Genomic DNA, 23,445 nt, shown 5'->3' on the forward strand with positions numbered 1-23,445 from the left:
TATCCGATATAGAATATGATAGATAGGGGGGAGGGGTCTTGGGGCAATATAGGAAACGTACCGGTCTTGAAAACGTCATAAGCGAAACGATGCGATGGTGCCCGTGCAACTGGCACGACGAGACTCTTTCAGTTTAATATCTGGAGTTTTCTTTCACGTATAGTATACAGAGAGAGAGACGTTCTCACGCAGCGAGAAACGGGTAATTCTTTTATCGCAATATCCTGCCAGATGTGAGATGAACGGCGCAAACAGGGTAGGAGTCAGGAACAAGAGAAGGGTAAGGTGAAGATACAGCGTGGAAAGTGTAGAAGGGCTGGCTTAGAGCGAGTCAAAGCTGCGAAGATACGTCAGCCAGCAACTTTTGCCAACTTTAATATCTCACCAAGTTTTCTCATACGTATATCTCTCATTCACCGTACTCTTCATCCTTTTTACGTACTTATATACGCGAAGTACAAGACGTATATTTTTCTCCGTGTATCATTGTTCGCAATTAAATATAAAATCATTTTTCGCGAGTTATTAAAAAATGAAGTGTTAGCCACCAGCGTTTTTCCATCGAGCGTAACGGAACGCGGAAACATTGCGATTGACAGACCGTGCAGGCAAGAAGGAAATCGCGAAGCGAAGAAAACGGACTGAAAGTTGAAAATTGTTGAAACATACGTCGATATACATCGCGCAGCAGGAAATACAGACAATTATTTTGAGACAACTGAAAAGATCAATAGATATTTATAGCTCGTGCTTATATAATAGCGTTTATGCTAAAGAACTCAATTGAAATCAGTTTTAAAATATTATTTTATAAATAAATCTTGAATTAAAATAAAGAGAATTAATTTGATGTTCTTTATGTCATATTTTCAATCATGATAATATTAAATCACGACAATTTAATCTAATTTTTTCGGTATATTAAAAAATTCAATTACAATTTTATTCCACTTTTAAATAAAAGAGAAATTATCTTTTTTAAGTAATAAGATAATAAATTCTTATTATGTAAATAATTTTTTATCAAAACGAAGATAAAAGTTATTCTTTAAATAACAAGTTTAATAATTCTTTTAATATGAAGCAAGTAATTATTAATTCATAATGACATTTAAAAAAAAAATTAATTTGATATTAATAATATACTTGAAGCAAATTGAAGCAAATTCTCTCATCAAAAAATCAATATTCCTATTCTAAAACACTTTTTCAAATAGAATAATCGTTATTTTGAGCAATGTTAATAAAAGTCTCTTCAAAAGAAAATAAAAAATATCCGATAATAGCTCATTTATTGAAATTAGTTTCAAATATCAAGTAATAGAATATTTGACGTACATTTATTTTATAATATATAAAATATTTCAGCGTGACAAGAGTAGCTGGCGTATGATCCTGATATTTGGTAATGTACAATACGCTGTCGCGTATGCAAAATCATTGCGCGCCGTGTTATCATTCACGTGATGGAACTCAAGCGAGCAGGTACTTAATAGTGCGAGCCGTTTTGTATGCTCTTACATTAATTATCGAAACGTGATCATAGCAAGTATATACCAAAAGATTCTAAATACGATTGATTATTTTCTATAAATATTTCCCACATTTCGAGTAATTAACCACTCGATATCAGCTCACCAGCGAATAACTAACTTCCGCGATTAACAACTGTAAATGTATCGGCTATTCATCAAATCAAGTGTACATGTTTAGCGCGAATTATCTATTTTTATGTATATAAGAAATCAGAGCAATACAGAATGAAAATTATATATCATTACTTTAACGCGATATTTATACACACATGTGAACATTCGAAATATATTGCGCATACAATACTAAATTTTGATTATACACTCCCGATGATTGCATCTTGATTAGTCATCAACTCGATCTTATTAATCGCATTTTAAATTATCAACTTTGTTGATAAATGGAACTTTTTCGAATCGGCATCATGATGCGTTTATTTAATAAATAATTAAGAGCATATTTTATCCTTTATCCCTTGCTACCTGCGTTTCGAAATTTGTACATCGTCTGTGATTTGTAAAAATATTTTTTACTGTTCGATATTTCATTTGTTGTATTAATTTATGAGATTCGCCGAGCAGATCATATAGATTATTCTAGCGTCGCAACAATAAAATATGCGTGCGATTAACGTCGGAAAAAATATCATATCCGATTATCCTATATTCTGATGATTTACGCGCGATCGTAATTACCCACGTTTTTACGACTTTCGTGTTAGTACGAGCAGTGCAATGATCGAAACATGAGAATAAAAATGGAAGCAGTTTTTCAACGTAGTCACAATTTTCCATCTTATGTATCGTATCAGTGAGCGCGCGCAACATGTTACTTTTTCTTTCACCAGAGCAATGAATCTACATGAAAATTGTATCAGGTATATGTTATAAATTAATAAATTTATTTGGCAAATTTTTATGTATATATATGTATGTACATAAATGATAATATATTCAATGTCTGATTTTATTAGACATTTAATAAAAGATAAAAAAAAGAAATAAAACTGTGATAGATAGAATATATATATATATATATATATATATATATATATATATATATATATATATATACATATTAACATTCTTGAAATATAAAATTTTTACTTAAATTCTTTCGTAATATTTATGTCTCATGAATGATGAAGACTGAAACTAAGAATTTAGTTACATGAATATGTGTAGTTTATGTACTACACATATTCATGTAAAATAAAAATAAATAATCTGTAAAACATAACAGGAAAAATTGTTATTTTAGTTGTGTTGCTTTATTTTTATCTTTTTTTTAAATAGAATTTGAAGTCGATGTTTAACCTCTATATGGTTCCAGGATTATTAAATAAGCTAGTACAACAAAACAGTATTTAGACAATTTTCTAACATGCATGCATTTCTCACAAACCTAAATAAATGATGGACAGAAAATATTTTGCTATCATGAATATATCTCAAGAAATATCATATTATACCCCGTTCATATATTTTAAGTTTAGTTATATACTTATTATTATTAAATTACTTGCTACAGTTTTTGTTCTTTAAAACTGAGATAGTTATGATAATATTCCATACCTTCACATACGGTCTTGAATTATACATGGCAGCGCGTATGCAATCGCTTCAGGGCACGCAGATTTTTAAGTTAATGATATAAGTGCCGAAGGCACGCCCCGTTTACACGTGTGTACGATCCGTGCGAATGCGAACAAGATATGGACCGTGGTCAATTACTTCAATTACATCGATCGCATTGCGTGGCGAGGCATTGCTATGACATAATTTCTAATCCCCGTGTATATGTACCAAATGACACAAGATCGTTCATTGTCATTATTGAGAAATTTAAAAAGTTATGTCCACTATGTCACCGGTAATTACACAGTAAAAAATAAAATGTTAATCGTAACATTTTTCAAATGTCCCAGAAAGTCCACTTTAAATTTTGAGTTAAAATAACTCATTTATCGTGTGTTACTTGTTGACAAATTAGAAATGTTAATTTATTAACACTATATTTTACATTTATATTTGTTTTTTTAACTTTAAGTATAATGTAAAAATAACTTGTGAAAAATGTCGATATAACATATTTGAATAAACGATAGTTATTTCAACTTAAGAGAAATATTGTTTTGAACATTTGATTGCAGTAAATTTGATTATTTTGTATGTCAAAGTTTACGATTATTTGAAGATTTACTTTAACTTTTGTTTATGTTAAAATAACTTTAAGGCGTGTTGATTTTTTGAAATAATTATGTTAAAAGAACTCAAAATAATATTCAATTTCTAAATGACATACATAAAGTGTTAAGTTATCACGTTGACATTAATATAACACATGAAAATGTTACGAAAATAATAACAGCTGTTGTATGTTAATTTTACATTGAAATAATAGTCAAATCTTGGTAACACAAGAAAATTTTAACATTTGGACGCACGATTTTTTACTGTGTATTAACATTAATACACATTAATCATTATTATTACATAAGCCAAGCAAAAAATCAGGCGAATATTCTACTTTATAGATTATTCAGAACTTAAGTGCATAGGTATCGATACGCGTCCTTCACCAGATCACGCAATTATTCATACTTTCAGGTTCGTAAACCTGATCATCGCGAACGTTGGATATCGTTCTTTAGATTGAATTTTATTTTCCTTTCAGAATTAAACTAGTTCTCCTTTAGAAAAAAGAATATGTCGCTAATTTTAAATAATTGTTATATTAGCTTTTTATCCGTATAAAAATACTCCATACCATATATCCGTAATAAAAAAACTCCATACATTCTGTTCTTATTTTTAAAGCAACTAGTTTTATAAATCTTCATTCTTCGTATGTTTATTGTGAAAAATTAATGCTAATTGTCCGAGAAAAAAGCGGAGTATTCTTTTCTGTAAGGACAATGATCGATAATCGTCACGCTCATTGAGCTTTCATGAATTAAGATTAATTTCAAAGAAAGGATATAGCGCGCCGATACATACATCGAACGATTCCGATGTCGGGACAACGAACGAATGGCCATTCACTAACGATTGCAGCGCGATGCAACATAGTAGGACCGTTGGTGCCTTCTGGTACGAAAACGTCATTAACAGCATTTAAAAGGCGCAGAACGCCTCGCGGGCATGACAACCCACTCGCCTAACGAGCGAGCGGAAGAGTTACGACTGGCTGCCACTGCTCTGTTTACGTTTACGATATCACGACAACGTTTACGGGCAAAGGAAATGTTCGCTATTAGTACTGGATTACCCGTTCGTATAGCAGCGACACGCTAATCCCTATGATTTCTGCGCTCCTCTTCCGCCCTCTCTCGCTCACTTGTATATGATATCCTCCTTGTGTCTCCTTCATCCACCTTCGTACCGGTTGTTCGCCTCAAGGCCGAACTTTTCTCCTCGCTCGATGTCGGCATGCTTTCTGGAAGTTTCTTTCCCTTTCGTTCTCTCGTTCCTTCTCTCTCTCTCTCTATCTCTTTCTCCCTCTTCCTCTCTCTTGTTATTTCTTTTTTTCTTTCTCTCTTTATTTTCTCTTTCTCGGTCTCGTCTCTTTCTTCTTTTCCGACCTCGACAGCGCCAGGAATATTTCCTTCTCTTGCACGGCTGTGTTCTTTCAGGTATCTCGCACATCCACCACGTGATTACCGTAATTTTCTCGGCAGTCTCGGCACTACGTCATGTTACTCTGCCTTTCCTCCTTTTTTAGCCTTTCGAGGCACGGACTCGCGGAAGAGAAATTCGCAAAGAATTTGTATCTCGCGATAGCGTTTTTCGAAAGACCGGCAACCGCGATTACAGATTCGTTCTTCAAAGTTAGCTGTTCAATGTTCGCTGAATGGCTTTAGCAGCAAACAATTAGCTGAATGTAATAACGGATAACCTACTTCAAAATTGATTTGTGAATTCTTGAATTGGCTTTAAAAATTTTTTCTTTCACGGTAATCTAAAATTCTAATTTTAATCTTGACTCTTTTACCCCTTTGATTTTTATACTAAGTACCTTGTAGCAGTTATTAAATATCGTAAAGTTCTATCAAAGTGTACTCAAAGTTAATGTAGATTTCGAATGATCGTTATCTACTCTCCTTCTCCTAATGATTATTTCAGTAGAAAATTTTAAAAAGAGCATATCATAACTTTGAGATATACTCTGTAACAAAATTCTTTGTAATATAAAATAATTCGTTTAAATTGTAAAATTTGTGACCGTTGACTGACCGATTTACGAGGGAAGGATTAATGTATTGTCAAAAAGCGTTTCTTTATATGGTGACATTCGAAGCATATAATCGTGCCTTCCATGCACGTTGTACTTTTTAAACGAGATCTAATTCTTAGCTGTCCTACTCATTCCCGACGTCCTTCCATACGCTCGTTTCCATCTCCCTGTCCCGAGGTCCCACGTTAGACGAGCAAGGCTACCTCGGTTTCCGCGGTCCGTAGCTTAACTCGTGCACATACGTGTGTCATTTGCGTGAGTCTCTCCCGTCGCAACGTGTGTTTTTCCACGTAATGCTCCGTGAAACGGGCAATCACGTTGCATTACCGCGGCCATTAAGAGGCCGCGCTGCGGGGCGATGCAGAAAACTACATATGCCCGACTCATACCCTGGCCTCTCTCGTGCGGGCCGCGCAAAACGGTTGCGCTGCTGCCGAGGGAGAAGAATCGAGGCGAAGAAGAAGGAGATACAAGTAGCCATTATTAATTCGTGCGTCCGTTTCCTGCCGGGTACGCGCCCTTCTCTTTTCCCAACGAAGAAGAAATGATCGTCCACTTTCTCTGTTCTCCGTTTCTTTCTTTCTTCATCTCCCTCTCTACCTCACCCTTGCCCTTTTTTCTCTCTCTCTTTCTTTCTCTCTTTCTCCAGCTCTCGACCTTTCGCTCTTACTCTCGGCCTCTCGTTTGCGTAGGTTACGGCGGGCGACGTCGTGGATTTCAAGCGCAATGGAGTATTTCACTGTTGCTTCGCGCTTCCGCTGGCGCTTGCACGCTTCGTAAATCCCATCCCTCGCGCGCCGTTTGCGAAGAGATATTCGCGCGGTTATGCGATCGTGTTCTCCCCCTTAACAGCGGACAGATAGCGCTCCGGGGACGGGAAAGATGGAAAATGGAAAAGAAAAAGAGAGACGTCGAAACAGCCTGAATCTACTACTAGGAAACTAATGCACTGATGCGATTTATCCGCAAAACTTGTACCCGTCGGGTACAAGAAGTTATTATACGATTACAATTCTACGATATACATCTACCTTTTTTTTATTATGCATTGCTCTCCTTATGATTAGTGGTACTTAGATCTCTTTGATGTGGACATCAGCTGCCGGTTCCGTCAATCGCGCGGGCTATTTGCCGCGTGCTTATTACTAAACGAGTGAATTATCTCTCGCGGAGTTTAGACCACGTATAATCTCCGCATAACTGATGATACGTGCGATACATTGAGATAAAACCGATATTAACGCCACGAAACTTTATTACTCGAGATCTGCTTCCATAGGCATTCCGTAATGCGCTCTCTGTGATCACGATCGCTTTGGTAATCGGCTTGGTAATGTAATGAGTATCATTAAGCGACATTCACTTAATTCAATTATTATCGTACCGCTCTCCACACGATCTCTGCTCTCCCATTCTGACTATCTCTTTTTCCTTCCCCCCCCTTTCTCTCTCTCTCTCTCTCTCTCTCTCTCTCTCTCTCTATCTATCTTTCTCCGCTACGTGCTCCGGTATAAATTCTGCAATCACGATTAGAGCCGTCGTCTGACTAATGCGCTGGGGAATTATTCTATTAGAGCGGAATCGCATTAGAGGCTTGCGGTCTTAGAAAAATTGTCGGCTCGAATGTACCTACGGCTAATAGGATGTCTATTAGGCGCACGAAGTATGTTGCGACGTTTGAAGCACACAACGCGTCCATAATCAAGGCCACGCGGTAAGGAGACGATAATGCGGTGATTTTACGCGCTCGACAGTAACGCGTCCCTGATCAGTGCATTATGATTTATACAATTATTGTAAATGTTAAACATAATTGACTTTAAGCGATGAAAAATTGACTTATTACGTTTTTTTTTTATGTTTGTGAAACAAACGTTCTTGTCACGCATTGTATGAAAAAAGATACGGTAAAATATTTATTTACATATACACATATTTAGATGCGATGCAAAGCGTTTTTATTTTAATCGTTATCAATATTCGACTTTCATCCATAACGATAAATCGAGCGATTTCACAACGTACATTACGGCTACGATACCGCAAAATTATCGCATGAATTTGTCATCCCTTCCTGGAGGACAATAATGATTGTGTAAATTTCTCTCGTTAAAAGCCAAGGAAGCGATAATTCTCGCGTGCAACGGTAATTCACGTTCGGCTAGGCAGCATAATACGTGCCGCACGACGTTCCAAGTAGACCTGGGCACGGCATCGACTTTGACATTAGCTCGGACCGTGGCAATATCGTTAAATAAATGCCCCAGGGATACCACAACCTTTGCTCCGCCCTGCTGGAATAGTTTTCAGAATGTGTCACCGCGCTGGATAGCGACGTTATTTCACGTTCCAGGGCGAAACTACATTTTACGCCAACAGTTTATTGCAACTGTATGGAATATTAAAGTTTTACCCAACAATATTGAACGCGACGCGGTTTTTAATATTAATTTAATATTCCTTTAAACTATTTTAAAGGATCTACTATATATATCCGCGAAGTTTATTAAGTAAACGTTTTTTTCTAAAGCTTCTCAATGCAACAAGAGCATGACAAATGTGAGAAAATAGATAAAATCAGCTTATACGCAAATTGCTTTGCATAAAATAAGAAAAGCGCCTTCTCTTCTCTATAAATTAAATTTCAAATATTCTAGTAAGTACTTTAACAAACTATATTAAATATATACACAAGACAGTTTTCTAATCCAGGTTTTGTTATTTTTTTTTATTTTTGTACAAAATATGTTCTATTCTCTGCTATTAGAATTTTTGTATTTTTCTTACTAGAAGAGCTTCTATTGTCAAATGAATAACAAAAATGAGAAAATAAACTTATTATGTCAGAAGGCGACCGCAGAGATAAAATGCTAACGAAAGCATTGCGCGTGCAACGATAATTCTTGTTCAACCGAGCGATATGCTATAAACTATAGCGATCTGACTACGGCCATGCCTGAGATCAGCTTTGACATTAGCATGGTCCACGTTTATTATCGCTGGATAAATGCCCCAGGTATATATCAACCTTCACTCCATCCGGTTTGAATATTTTTAGACCGTGTCACAACTTTGACATACGTCTCCTTTTCTTTCACATACCTACGTCATGTACTTTTTAACTAAAAGCTGTCCGTAAATCGGACATTTTATTGAAATGAGCTTGCACACTTCGATCTATCACCAGCAAAAATGGAAATTAATGATTTTATGAATATATTGATCTTATGCAGGTTATAAGCGATTCTTAACGAAAAACCGAACTTGTTCACTTTTTAGATTAATAATAAGATTTAGGCACCTGTTGCACTTTTATCACAATTTGAATTGAAAACGTAAATAGTAATTTGTATTTTTCCTAGCTCAATCAAGAGACACAGTAGTGTCTCGCGCAAAATGCATGCGCTAGCGACGCACGAGCGGCGAGACCTGACCGTATATCTTTACGCGAACCGCCGAGTTGAGAAACCCTTAGGTTATCGGATCTCAATAACGGCTGAAGTGATCAAGTTCTGAGTAGGCTCAATCGATAGCTTGGGGTTTGAGTTAATAAAAGTGTTTTTATTTTTCATTTACGTGTTCTACGAGTGGAGATATTGCGATGCAAAATCCGAAATATAAATTTTTGCATTAAGATACGTTGTTATTATTATCATCATCTTCGTCGCGGAAACCATCCCCCCATCACTTTTTTTAAACACTATACAGTGCTAATAAGAAGGCTTTCTCACTAGCGCTGCATTGAAAAAAATTGACACAATATCGCCAGCGTCTCTGTGACAACGTCTCTACTGTATCTATATGTGAGTCAATACACATATGTGTGAATAATTTTTACAGCTATAACAATAAGCTTGACTTTTAGCTTGACAATATGGACAAAACGTGTATCTTAATCTAAATGTTCGAGGGCTAGGAATATTTTTCTTGGTAATCAATATGTCATATTTAGTAATACACGCTCCGTGATACTGAGTGAGTGGATATAATGTCGTCGAAAAATAATCGACGTAGTCCGATGTGGAAACATTTTAAAAAATTAAACAATACTGAAATATAAAATGCAATACTTGTGATAAAATTTATAAATATAATACACACAATGCGCAAGGACACTTAAACAGAGATCATCAAATAATTAATAAAGAAGATCGTTTAAGATGGAAAAACGACACCTACTTAGTTTGGCGATATTTCACAAGAAGAGAAGTATATTGCACATTGCAGACTTTGCCGCAAATCAAAAATACTTAAAAATACATATAGAAGATTTGTTATAGAGAATCATATGAAATGTGCATATAAAGACGTACTAAATACAATATAAAAAGAAATTACTGCTACTAGGCTATTGCGATATTTTAATTTGACAAACTATTGTGCAACCTGCAGATTAAGAGAAAAGTGCGATTACACTGTTAAAATATTTCCAGGTATAGATGTCTTAAAATCTCACTTGGAAGCTCAAGCTTCAATATTTAAAAATATTAGATACATAAACTGTTGGAATTATATGGATAGCGTAGAAGAATGTTCTCCCACATTGCGAGCGTATCAGTTATTATCGTTTCGATATTTATGCCACGTTGAGGCAAAGCGAGAACATATGTTTCCTGTCATCGAAATCATCATATATCATCATGAAATCACACAGAAAGGCAAATACTCGAATGGTTTGAGATTAAGTAGGAGAACAGAGAGACTAAAGAGAAAAGCAACGTTCATTATACTGTCCAACAGTCACGTTATCGTTATAAGATGCGCGTTTTTATCATTCGCGAGTTTTAACGTTGATTATCAAGTTGACGTGGGCTTACAATAACGCGTACGTTCATCAATCGATTTATGTTATAATGCAAAATTATTATAAACCTCGAGACGAGCGCATTACATTACGCCGTACCCCGATTTTTTGGTAAGTCGTAAAATAAAATAGAAAACTATAATGGTCCATATATTCTGAACGCACTTTTATCGATGAATGTGTGCATTTATTTCTGAGATGCTCTCATGTTACATATACTATAGCATCTTGGAAATAAGTGCGCGCGTATTTATTGATAAAAGTACGTTCAGAATATATGGACCTATAATCTTGTGTCTATAAAGTTGAAGTTATACCCACAGATAATTACATCTAATTACGGATAGAATTATGCTAAGTAAATGCAGTCGTACGTATATCGAGTACAGATAGTGGCAGTGAAATTGATAATAACAAGTGGTATCCATTTAAAGATCATTAGCATAACACGTACTTACGAACAATATTTAATTAGAGAGATATTAGGTGTTATAATTTACATAAGTTAATTGCGTGAATTGTAGATAACGTAAAAAGTATTTTTACGAAAAGAGATGAGAGTGCGCATTAATTTAAATGAATCAAACGAGCACTTTTCAATTTCTAATCATGTTTCCACAATTAAATACCAATTACTACATCGAGTATTACATCAGCAAATGATACTAACGATAGGAACTGCAGTTGAAATAAATAAGTGTTTATCGCGGTACAAAATCTCCATGGCAGCTGCTGTTGCTTCGGCGTCGTGTCCACCGAAATTATATCCCCGTTACGCGTCCTTTGATCTCCGATCGACGAATACGAGGAGCAAGAAAAATGATTCCCTCTTAGCCCCGTATTATCATTAATCAGGTTACGGCGCGTAACGAACGTAACTTAAGAAGGTAGGAGGCAAATTATCTGTATTCTCGGTCTGGCGTGCGAGCGTGCGCGCGCGCGGCTCATCTCGACGATACATCACGTACGATCCACCCCGTACGGCCAATGATGCAACCTGAAATGATCGATTGTTCGTGGAAGATCGAGAGCTTGACATTTTGCTTTACGCGTCTATCTCAGGGACCACCCGGTAAATACTCGAGGCGTGCGCGACTAGTATAATCACCTTCGTGTGCAACAGATACATACCTACACCCTCATTCTCTCTTCTCAGGGACACTCTTCGAGTACGGTAAAATCGCGCGACATGTGTGTACCGGTGAGCCTCGCACCAATTTCATCTGTAGACACGACACGTAAAGCATCAAGGGAATAGTATTAAGCTGAATATTTATTACGACACGTATACAAACTGGCTCTATCAATCGTAGATATTTATCGCTATTAATGCTATTATATTATACGTAATCCGCGGGCGATTATGTTTCCGAATCGTTAGATAGTAGGGTAGAAGTTAGCTTGACGCGCAATTTTCATATATACCGCGCGATACAAACAAGTCCGATTCTTATCCCGATAAACGGGCTTAACGGATTCGAAATAAACTCGTCGTACTCTCGTATAGGTAACGGCTAGGCTGAGTTTATTGCCGGGATTATCGAGCCAGCTTGTGACAGTGATGTGTCGTTTATACGTAACAGTAACTTATTGTTAGACAAGAGAATCGTGTGTCGCCGAGAAATTGATACGGAAACTTTCGCAATGATTTTGCGATATACGATCCTAAACCAGACGTGATTTATGATATAAGGGAGATAGGAAGAAAAGCATCTCCGCGTTTTTACGCCGCGGTTACAGAACGATGAAACCTGATGCAAGACAATAAACGCAAAACCGTTAGAGTGAAGAGGAAAATTGTTTTTTTGTTATTTCCGTAATGATTTAGGGAACGACAAATTTTATTCGTTGTTCCTTAATTATTTTACTATATTTACAATTTCGAATTACAAAATTTTAAATTAACTTATTTTTGTATAGTTGTATATTATTATTTATAATAATCTAATCTCAAATTAATTCCAATTTGTCAAAATATCATTTGCAAAGAGTCGCAAGAGGATATTATCTCATTCAATTAATATCTTCATAGTTTCTGTTAAATATTTATACTTGTTAAAAATTTCATGACAGTTGCTTGAACGGAATGTATTTTCGAGAAAAAGATTCTAATTCTTCGTTCTCTAAAAATAGGAAAAACAGGTTCTTAACTGCCGTAGCATAAAGATGCGATTTGCTAATTCGCAAGTAATTGAAAATCATGCTGGTAGCAATAGCTGTCAGTTAATGACCTATTAATTAGAGAGAGAATCCGCGCACGAAAAAGACCAATAAATTAGTTTCAACCATATCGTCGAGCGATTTCACGCACTCGCGTGCTTAGATTAAGAGTCAGAAATTCGCCGTTTCATTTTCGCCTACACGACTCATCACATGCGTGAAATCAGGGTGCGGCCATGGGGTTCCCTCCGTTTTTCTATCAGCCTCGCATTGTCCTTCTTCCTCGTACACATCGCATGGTCAATTTTGCACTTATTATTCATTCTACCTCTTCCGACCCTTATCTGACTTCGTCGAGTTTGCCTTTTTGCACTTTTACCCTCTTTTCTATCCATCTGGCAAATTGATTCGGCAACACGTGCGTAAGGCAAACAGAGCACTCTAACAAAATGATATAACGAGGTAAAAGAAAAAAAACTAGAAACGGACATTATAATCATTTGTAAAAAAATTAAAAGAGAGTACTCTATTATTGTGAACGATGCAATAGAATGTTTTAAATATGCAAATGAAACAACAATTTTAATAGATTATTTTATTAAATCAACCTCTATCAACCATAAAAAATTACGCAATACAAACGAATACGTAATATTATTTTAAAAGATTTTAATAGACGTCCAAGTAATTCAATTCTCCTCTACGTCACTATATTTTAGCAGTATTATTATTCTCATCGATTTATTATTAAGACATCATCTTTAATGATAATCATGATAAGCTCAAATGATTAGAAATCAAACATATATAACGAAAGGGCACAGAGCCGCAACAAGATGATGTTCACGTTAAATTATTTTTAATTTTAATAGATATCTTCCAACTATAATAACTTGCGCGCCGACTAATTGTCAGACTTGCAACACAGCTGTGATTGGAGTAAAATCCCCTTCCTCCCCCTAATTAAATCATCGATTTAATTTTGATGCTAAGCATCTAAATAACTGTAAAGAAATTATTGCGAAAAATATTACCTCAGCCAGGGTTCGAACCATCTTTAATGAGTTTCGTATACCGAGGAGCGAGAGCGAAATTGAACGCGGTCGCGTAACCGAATTTTGTAACCGCCAATCAGGTTTGATCGCGCGTCGCGTGATGCCGCAGTTTCTTGACGCTGCCCAGTGCCCGCTGCCAGGCGGTTGCGGGGTGAAGAGGGTGGTGCACATTGCACACACCATACAAGGAAGGAGTCGTGGGTAGGCCGCGATGGCCGCGTTTATTACGTATTTTCGCGTCTCTTTACCCGTCCCGCGCGATTTCCGCGTACGAACGAGTGTCGGGAGTGCCGGGAGCTGTGTCGATGAATCTAATAACGGATGATCATCTCGGTGTATCAATTAACTCGTGTATCAGCGCGTCTCTCGGTCTCGGTATTCATAATCCGGGCCCGTCGCGTTTCGCGTTTTGTCGCGTCGGCGTCGTCGGTTCGGCTGGGTTCGGCATTCGTTCGAAGATCCGTTTCTCGACACGGGCCTCTCGCGTCGTTTATTCGTCCAACGAATGTCCTGAATGTCATCTAACGTATATCGAGTATCGAGAAGCAGCGAGATGAGTCTCGAGCGATCGGCGTGATGCGTTAATCAATAAGGTAAATAAATCGATATTCGCGCACTCATCGCCATGTTTGTCGAAGCCGCTTTTCTAATTTTGCTCGCCAGTCGAGAGCGCATTTTGCAAATCGAACGAATTTGAGTGATTCTCTTGACACGACGCGATAAGTCGATCGTGGTTAATAGCGTCTTCTGCTACCGATATTGATCATATCCCGTCGAATCCGTCGGATAACGTATTTATCCAAAATAATAAAGATTTTTACAATTAGGTTTATTTTTTATATCAGTAACATGGAAAATTGAACTCGGCGGAATTATACCGATACACTGTTAAATTCGTAGTGTCAAATAATACTCAATTTGACTCATTTTTAATCATTTCTATAGGGCGCCTGTTATTACTCCTGTTATTCAATATGTCATTAATTTAACTAAAACAACGTTAATTTAACTAAATCAATGGAGTTAAAATAATACTGTTTCATGTAAAATAATAAATTTTGATATGATGGTTAAAAATAACAAAATGCTATCTAACTCAAGGTATTGGTTTAAATTTCATCCTTTAATATTTAACAGTGTATCAAACCTTGATCTAAAGTAGGAAGACTATGAATATTCTCTTTTTTATTTAGAATCACAGTTAAAATTTCTTTAAAATTGGAAAGTCAGTAACTTAAATATGGTAGGAAATTTTTACAATTATTTTCAGAGAAATTACATAGGCGATAAAAAAATATATTCTTATTACTTATTACAAAACTTCTATAAAAAATTGAATCCTATATAATAATATAATTAGCTGCACGCATATTCTATTTCCTGCAGTCGATTTCCGTCCATTTTATACATGAATAACTTAAACGATATCGTAATTAAACGACGAGTAACATATTATCTATGACATTTCACGAGACTTCTTAATTCGATTAAAATATTTGTCTTGTGATTTATATAATTCCGATATCAACTTCTCGACATTGGCAGATTTATCGTGTCCCAGCATAATTTTAATCCTCTCATATTGGTCGTGCTAAATACATGCCGCAAACGAGTAGTACCCGATTTCTACATTCAATTCGTACATACTGTACACTCGATCGTCATACATACCATAAATAGCAGCTGCAGTCTGCTACGTAACTAATTGACAAGTTTAATGCCCTGGATAAAACATAGGTATTTTGTTTTTCGGATATCGTCGAGTGAGCAACCAAATCCAATCGCGTAACGTTATTAGTATTGTACGCTATTATTACTGCGCTGTGCTTTCTTTCGTGATTAATGATTTGCATTATTAAAGACTTTCTCCTCTTTTAGAACAATTTGCATGCCAATATAAAAAATAATTTTAATAGATTTTTATCACATTGCATATAATTTAAATATAAATGTGTATACAGGGTGTTCCCTACCTCTACGTGATATCGAAAACTCCAGGAAGCGATTCCTTGGACAATTTTATACAGAAAAAAGTCCCTATGAACATGGGGTCCGGAATGCTTTCCTGCAGAGTTATGGGCCTTTAAAGTTAAAGAAAAATAAAACTTTGAAGGCCCAACTGTGCAAGGAACCATTTCCGGACCCCATGTTGATTGGAACTTTTTTCTTTAAAAGTTGTTCAAGGAATCGCTTCTTAGAGTTTTCAACATCACTTAGGAAAGACCCTGTATATAAATAAGTACAGATACAAATACAAATGAGTACCTATAGTACGTACTCTATTTTATTATTGTCATAAGCAAAATGCAGTTAATTTAATTGTTGTTATTTTACAATTATATAGTTTCGGTAATGTAGAATTTAGATATATTTACTTATACATAATTAATGCTTAAGTCTATGAAAAAAATTGATGCAGTCAATAATGAGGGATCTCTCAGACACTTATTTACTCTTTTCAATCTCTCTTTCAATTTTTTGAGCATATTGCTTATTATTGTTGCTTTTATTGATTAAGATATTCAAGAATACGAAAAAAATCTGTAATTATTTGTCATGTTGCTTTGGGGTCTGAGAAATCTCGTATGTTTTGTTAAGACTTAATCAAATTATCGATTCTTCGGCGACACGTGGCCTAGCGAGTATGACTCGCTTCGTTGATGATAAAAGCATTTTTTGTGGCATTACCATAGGAAACCGATTCTAATCATGCTAACCGACACTAAATAAAATGCATGAAAATCTCTTGGAATAGCTGTCTCGTCGAATGTGTATAATTATTGTGTAAACGATATCTAACCATCTAAATGCGTTAAAAATATAGTTTTTTCGGAATTTCTAGACACTTCTGTAAACATTTGTAAGATTTCTTTCAAGAGACACAGAAAATTTATGCCATCATGCCACCACAAACAAATTTCTGTACAGAAATATATGTCGTTAGGGAAAAAAATGCTTAGAGATAAAATATCTTTTTATTTAATTACATTAAAAGATTCCATTCTGCTAAATAACATAATGTGTATGACAACATACGTAATAAGCAACTAATAATACAAATCTACTAATTTTACAAATATAATTTTCAACAGAACTCTTTCTTTTTATACTTGCAAATGAGAAATAAACATGACCTGTGGTTTACTTGTTTCTATTTACTGTATACTTTACATATGCTGTTTTTTCTCTTTTTATTAGTGTGTGGTTGATAATAAAATCGTTTTTCTATAGAAATAGCGCAATAATTTAAGAACGTTGTAATTATTTAAAAATGTATTAAAAAATAATTCTTGTTAAAAAGTATTTATTATTGCTAAATTCATCCGTCGTTTCATTATGCGGTATTCATGATTTGTATTGCGAAATCTCCTTGGCGTATAAACGTTACTTTCGAAATTTGTGAAGCGTAAAGGATCCGGGGAAGGCTACGAAAACAAGGTGGCTCAACGACATCGTAGGCGTTTCGCGATTTTCTGCCAGTAAACGGCACTTTAATGACGCAGCTTGCGAAGAACTGATTCGCGGAAAGTATAACATTTAATGACTGTTTCGCGGTAAAGCCGTACCAAGTCGGATATACTTTCAGTAATCGACGAGATCAGATCTCGTTTTGGAAAGACGATTCTCAAGCAGCATTATTAAAGACTGAATATTAATGTTTTAAAAAATCGAAAACATTCAAAAGAAATTCTTAATGCGAAAAAGAGCAGAATTTACTATTTTCAAATTTTGCGAATTTTACCGAATAAGTAGAAAACATATTACTCCGTCTAACAAAATATTCCTCCGTCCGTATACGTGGGTCTACAACGTTCGAGCCAAAATGATATCTGCTCGTAATTGTAAAACTTGCAAGCCTGCCAGAAAATATTAAATAAACGATGATTATCGAAATGATTATAATTATATTATAAACTCTCTCTCTCTCTCTCTCTCTCTCTCTCTCTCTCTCTCGCCTTCTTTTTACATTAATAATACAATATAATTTATTAAATAGATATAGGTATAGGTATATATTATGTTTAAAAATAAGGGTTTACTGATTCTTGTTTCAAGCCTTACTCCTTTCAATATCGCGAAAGCGCAAGCTGCAAGAATATTTGCACGCGTCGTTACGCTTGTCCGAGCAAGCATACATATGTGGGCGATCGATCTATTCGGTGATCGACGGGTCTATGGATTACAGACATGATGTCTATTGCCGACTGCGTAAGCAACCAGTCGAGACCTACTCAAGATAAATCGTTAATTGTGCAGAACCGAGCCATTGATAGCACGTATGAGTTTTTTGATGCAATACTGATTTCAGGGCTAATAAATTAATTTCTTCATTTTATTTCTGTGAAATCAAATAAATCATGGTTGTAACGTTGGTGAATGTTGTCTGGTGTCTACGTTAAAATGTACAAATAGCGTTATTATGCTAAAATATGTGTCCAAATATTATCAAAATACTGCCTTTATTATTTTGCATATGTTAATATTAATTTGATCATACATTTATTTGTGTGTATGTGTGTGTAATGTATAATAATATATAATTTATGTATTTATATATTAAATTAAAATCATTAAAGTATTTTTTAATACATAGAAAGGAGCGAAAAGAAAATAAAGTAAATATCGTAATGCTGAAATTAAAAAAAAACAACTTACACAAACACAAAAAACACAACTGTTATACGAACCTTGAAGTAGCTTCTTTCAGTCATTTTCTATCGAATACATAGTCATATAATTATAAATTAAAATGCATCATTAAAGTTTTATGTATAATTAAAAATCCAATCTCTCATATAACTATTACAACAGGACTATAAATTTTTACGACTTTTCTTCTTTTTCTTATTTCTGGTTTAACAAGACTTGCTCTTTATTCTGAGCTTGAGGTCTCTGAACGAAATCGTTTCCTCTAAAAAGTCTTGCAAAAATCTGAACATATACCATACCACTAAAATAGTTATTACTGTTATTAGACGACTGGATGATCGTATCATGGCAATCTCCGGAGTCTTTCGATTACCCGCGTCCGATTAATTCGCATAAGCTTTATTAGAAAAACCGATATGAACCTTTTACGAATGAATAAGAAGCAAGTGTATTAGTTAATTCGCGTGAATCCACGCTTTCCGTATAATACCTAGCGAAGCACACTCCGAGACCGCTTCTTACGACGCGGCGACGAGCTTCCTCGCGTAAGGGATCTCCACGATGTTCCTTTTGCCGAGCCTCCGATCGTCTCCGGGTACACGAAGCCATTAATATTATTACCGAGCGAGAGCGTGTGGGTATCATTATCGCGGACGATGGAAAAAACGACGATCGAAAGGGACGCCGAGAAACAAGAAAGCGAGGAAGAAAGGGAGATGGAGGGAAAGACGAGGACAGCCTGAAGAGGTGGCATCAGTAAAGGTGGTGGTGGCGGTGGTATCCTCAAGTAAGAGCACCTTTATACCTCGACTTAGGAGGCTCCTCGATTACGCGGGCATTCGAAATTTTCGAGGCTCTTCCGACACCGCCGGGAATCACCCTCGAAATTGATGTTGCCCGGCCACGCAATCTCGGGGCCGTTCAGACTGCTCGATTTTTCTCGCCTGCCTCGTACACATCCCTCTTTCTCTCCTCAACCATCTAAAGACAAGGAAGGAACATATTTATTACACTTGCCGTGACCCGGGAGCAGCACACGGGATCCGTGCGTTCGTCGCCGCGAGTACTCGTACATGACAAAAAAAGTGCTGTATACCGCGTAAAGATTAATATCCTGCAAAAGAGAGACGGGGAGGAAATATTATTGGCCCCCGCGAGGTTCGGTGATTTATTGCGTTGTAGCCCACTTACTTGAAATGGAATAAATTCGCCACTCGTGTAAATCGTTGAAAGACAAATAAGCCGCGTCAATTAGAAGATATATATCTTTCATACTTCATAGTATTACGTATACGCGCATTATACTATTTGCGGATACATGTAAATATTAAATAATGTGATCCCATTTTAAATTGTAAAAATCTTTCCAATTTTATCAAAATAAACCTTTTTAGAAAGGTAGGTACAAGTACCTACCATCAATACATTTTATCGTCATATAATAGCTGCATAACGTTAATTTTTTTTAATTACCTAAAAGTGATCGAGCTTTTGGCTGGTAAATGCTATATATGATACTTTTCTTCTTCTTTTTATTTCTCTCGCTCGGTATTCGTCATCGAAGATTCTCAAGAATCCCCTTATGTACCGCGCAGCAATATTAATTAAATCGAGATAATGCGGTTTATGATACACAGTACATGTACGGTTATATGTTGCGATTAAATCTTGATATTGGGATAATAGTTACGATAACCATAAATGTTGACCCAAACGTCGGGATCATGGATTTTAATTTATTATTATTTTTTCTCGCAAGAATATTAAAAATAAAAGTATATGAAAACATTCATATAATACTTATTATAATTTTAACTCTTCCATAAAAATTAATATGTTATGAATATTTAATTAATATGAATATTAATAAGATAGATTTTATATATTTTACGCACTCTTGAAAGATAAATATATGTTTTACTAGACTGTGACTAATTATGAGTTCTTTTATCTAATTTAAATCTATCAAACGGAATAGATTATTGTAACGATATTTATTCTTTGCAGATTAACTTGTCCCGAACCATACTTCCTTAGCGAAGGTTTATACGCGACACCAGAAGAACTTGAAAATACTCGCGAGGTCACTCTGCAGGTGATGACCATCGGAACTTTCATCGAAGATGCGACAAAGGTAAGTGTCTAAATTAGATGAACATCGGTTCTCTATGACGGGTCACAAAGGTCTGTTAATCTTTTTTACGCGATTAATCTTATTTCTTATAGTTTGTCTATAACAAATACTCTATAAACTAGGTATATCCCCAGTAGCAGAGTGACGTCAAATGACGTTTTAATGACGTCTAATTGACGTCACTCTAAGAGATGTCTCTAGACGTCAATTAGACGTCATCTTGCTACCTAGGATGATTACCGAAAAAATACGAATGTTTTTGATTGAATAGGAGATTTTTATTAAAATTATTTTCTATTATAGAAAGAATAACGATAACATTTCCAAATATCAACATTTGAAAAAGATATATGAAAAGTAAACGGTTTTTTGCATCAGTTGGGCTTGTTCTTAAGATGCGCTTTATGAATTTAAAGGACGTCTCATGATATTCGACGAGTATTAAAATCATCTTTTAATCAATAGAGTTTGTACGATGCTAGTATTACAACTCGGATCGTCTACGTAATGTTTTCTATTTTTTCCTTGATTTGCGTAAGATTACGTGCTTAGAGACCCTTAAAATTCTTGTCGACCAACGGCTTCACGTCAGCCTTTTTTCATGCGCAGCTCAATAAACGGTAAATAGGTAAATAAATAAAAATAACGACTAATTGCAAACTGCACGCGGATGCTAGTCCTGCATCCGTCGACCTTTCTTATCTGACGTGGGTGCCGATTAAAATTACGTATAGCTATGCAGGCCCATACCGTGTCGGTATCGCACAGCGCTAGGGCTATCTCGTGGCTTTCTCCTCGGATCGCTAATTAAATGCAACGGCTAATTAGATAACTGATAAAAGGTTATGGCGAGCGGCACGATGTACTTTTGGTCCTCTCTCCGCGCGCGTGTTCTCCTTCACCACATCCGCGCACCACGTCCTTTTTGTCCCCTCTCCCGCAATCCGCCGAGTTCGTTCCGCTGAAATCTGAAACTCCGCTTGAATTCTACGGTCGACGAGGTCCGGCGTGTGACCTTGAGACTTTGGAGGTTTCTCTCGGAATATTTTTGTGCGGAAGACGTGGGCAATCTCTCCGTTTAAAGTGTACCTTGCTTAATAACCAGATGTCTATTTAAAAAGGCATCTGATTCTCTATGGATAAACAACACGTTACATAAGTGTATTGTAGCGTAACGCGAGAGCAATATAAGCAATCAAAAGAGTAATGGAAAGTAGTAAAAAAATACACACGTTACCTTGTACACTGCTGTTTAGGCACGTTTGAGAGGAATGATTTATTACGATAATAAATTTTATTTTGGTTTGGCGGTGCCGTTATTATTGCGGCGTGCGTTAGGGCACCTGAAACACTGATAATCGAGACGGACTTCCTCGAGAAAGTGTTCCCTCGCTGTTTATTCTGTCGCGATAACGAGTCTTGGAACTGGTTCGCATCCAGCTTCGTATGCCTCATTACTTGGCCGAAGGGCTTGGTATTTTATTTACGCGTTTATACCCAGGTACAGTTATTATAATTGCTTGTCGCCCTTGCGTGATTTATGAGGGCTCGGATAAACACTCGCTCTTGAACGGTTACATCCTGCTCCTAATAGCTACCGTGGTGCCGCCTTACACCGGCCGTTACGCGACACTCCCAATAAACGGTGCAAAATCTACGTGTGTCTTTTGCTCTTGTAAATTTTGCAATATATTCTTAATGGCTGGAAGTGGTATTTTGTTACGTAACTTTACAGTACTTGATTTACATAAACCGGATGAATTTAGCTGAATACATTAAAAGCTAACGCGTAATAACAGTAAATATCTTGCAAAGTCCGCGTCGAAATGTTTAACTTCTTTTTTAACGTTTTGCAACTTGTATTTCTACATGGCGTATCAAGATTCAGTGTTATTGGTATACCTATTTATGAGGTGTGAGAAGTAATGCCTCTTCTATTCTTCTCGTATTTCTCGGTTTAAGCGCAATTAGCGCATTTCTGTGAGCTTTACCAAGAAGCGTGTAAGAAGCATACAGGAGCGGATAAAGAAAATACAAGTTGCATAGTGGAGGAGAGTCAACTTCGGCGGACCCGCAGTGGCCTTCCGGGTACATTTGAATAATGCATACCGCGCATCTGGGGGCAACGTTGTTGCGCGGATATGGGGACACGACACGGAAGAAACTACCAATTGACATGTCGACAGTTTTACGGGCTAGCAAACTTTCATGCATCATATATTTCGAAATTGAAGAAAGCCACATGCGGGACACACGGTTGCAGTAATGCGGCATTTTAATTAAATCGGTCATTTCTTATTCAAAACACTGGAAAGAGAATTATAATAAAATCGTTCTATTAGATTAAAAAATGCGTTTTTAAAAGTAAAAAATTTTTTTATACTATATAATATTGAAATATTGACATTAATATGACATTTCCATAAAAAAAACTTCACTTTATTCAACCCTGCAACCGTATACATGCGGCTTCTTTGCGTCCTCAGCATTTTGACTATATTTCTTTTGCAATGGTTCAACGATTAAATTAACAATTGCAAAATTAATTTTATATTATTACTGTTTAAGCTTATAGTTAAGATCTCAAGGAACACCTATAAATTTTTTCAGAATTTTTGGTAAAGTTTTAGGTCATTTAATATGCCGCGGACGCAAACGTCCCCACATACCGTTAATGGGTGCCGAAGAAGAGTGTACGATAACAGGATTAAAATATTTATATGCTTTATATGTTATGGAACTTTTTACTCTCTCTTAAATGTGTATTTTAAATCATATGAGAGAAAAAGAGAGAGTATTGTAGTATGTGTCATACTATAGAGTAAGATGCACGTTCGCGGTGTTCATGTTCTTACAGCCAATTTAAAAGAGAT

General features: G+C 35.9%; 1 protein-coding gene across 1 annotated transcript in view; it reads left to right on the plus strand.

Moving 5' to 3' along the window:
* The window catches only part of Mesr6 (misexpression suppressor of ras 6), a 618,760-nt gene that overhangs the window by 330,937 nt on the left and 264,378 nt on the right, over positions 1-23,445 (plus strand). Inside the window, exon 4 of the mRNA XM_071772461.1 lies at positions 20,446-20,572. Within this exon, the coding sequence (XP_071628562.1) occupies positions 20,446-20,572 (127 nt within the window). The remainder of the gene's footprint in view (positions 1-20,445; positions 20,573-23,445) is intronic.

This window comes from Temnothorax longispinosus, chromosome 3 (genome assembly GCF_030848805.1).
Source record: "Temnothorax longispinosus isolate EJ_2023e chromosome 3, Tlon_JGU_v1, whole genome shotgun sequence".
NCBI classification, from domain to species: Eukaryota; Metazoa; Arthropoda; class Insecta; order Hymenoptera; family Formicidae; genus Temnothorax; species Temnothorax longispinosus.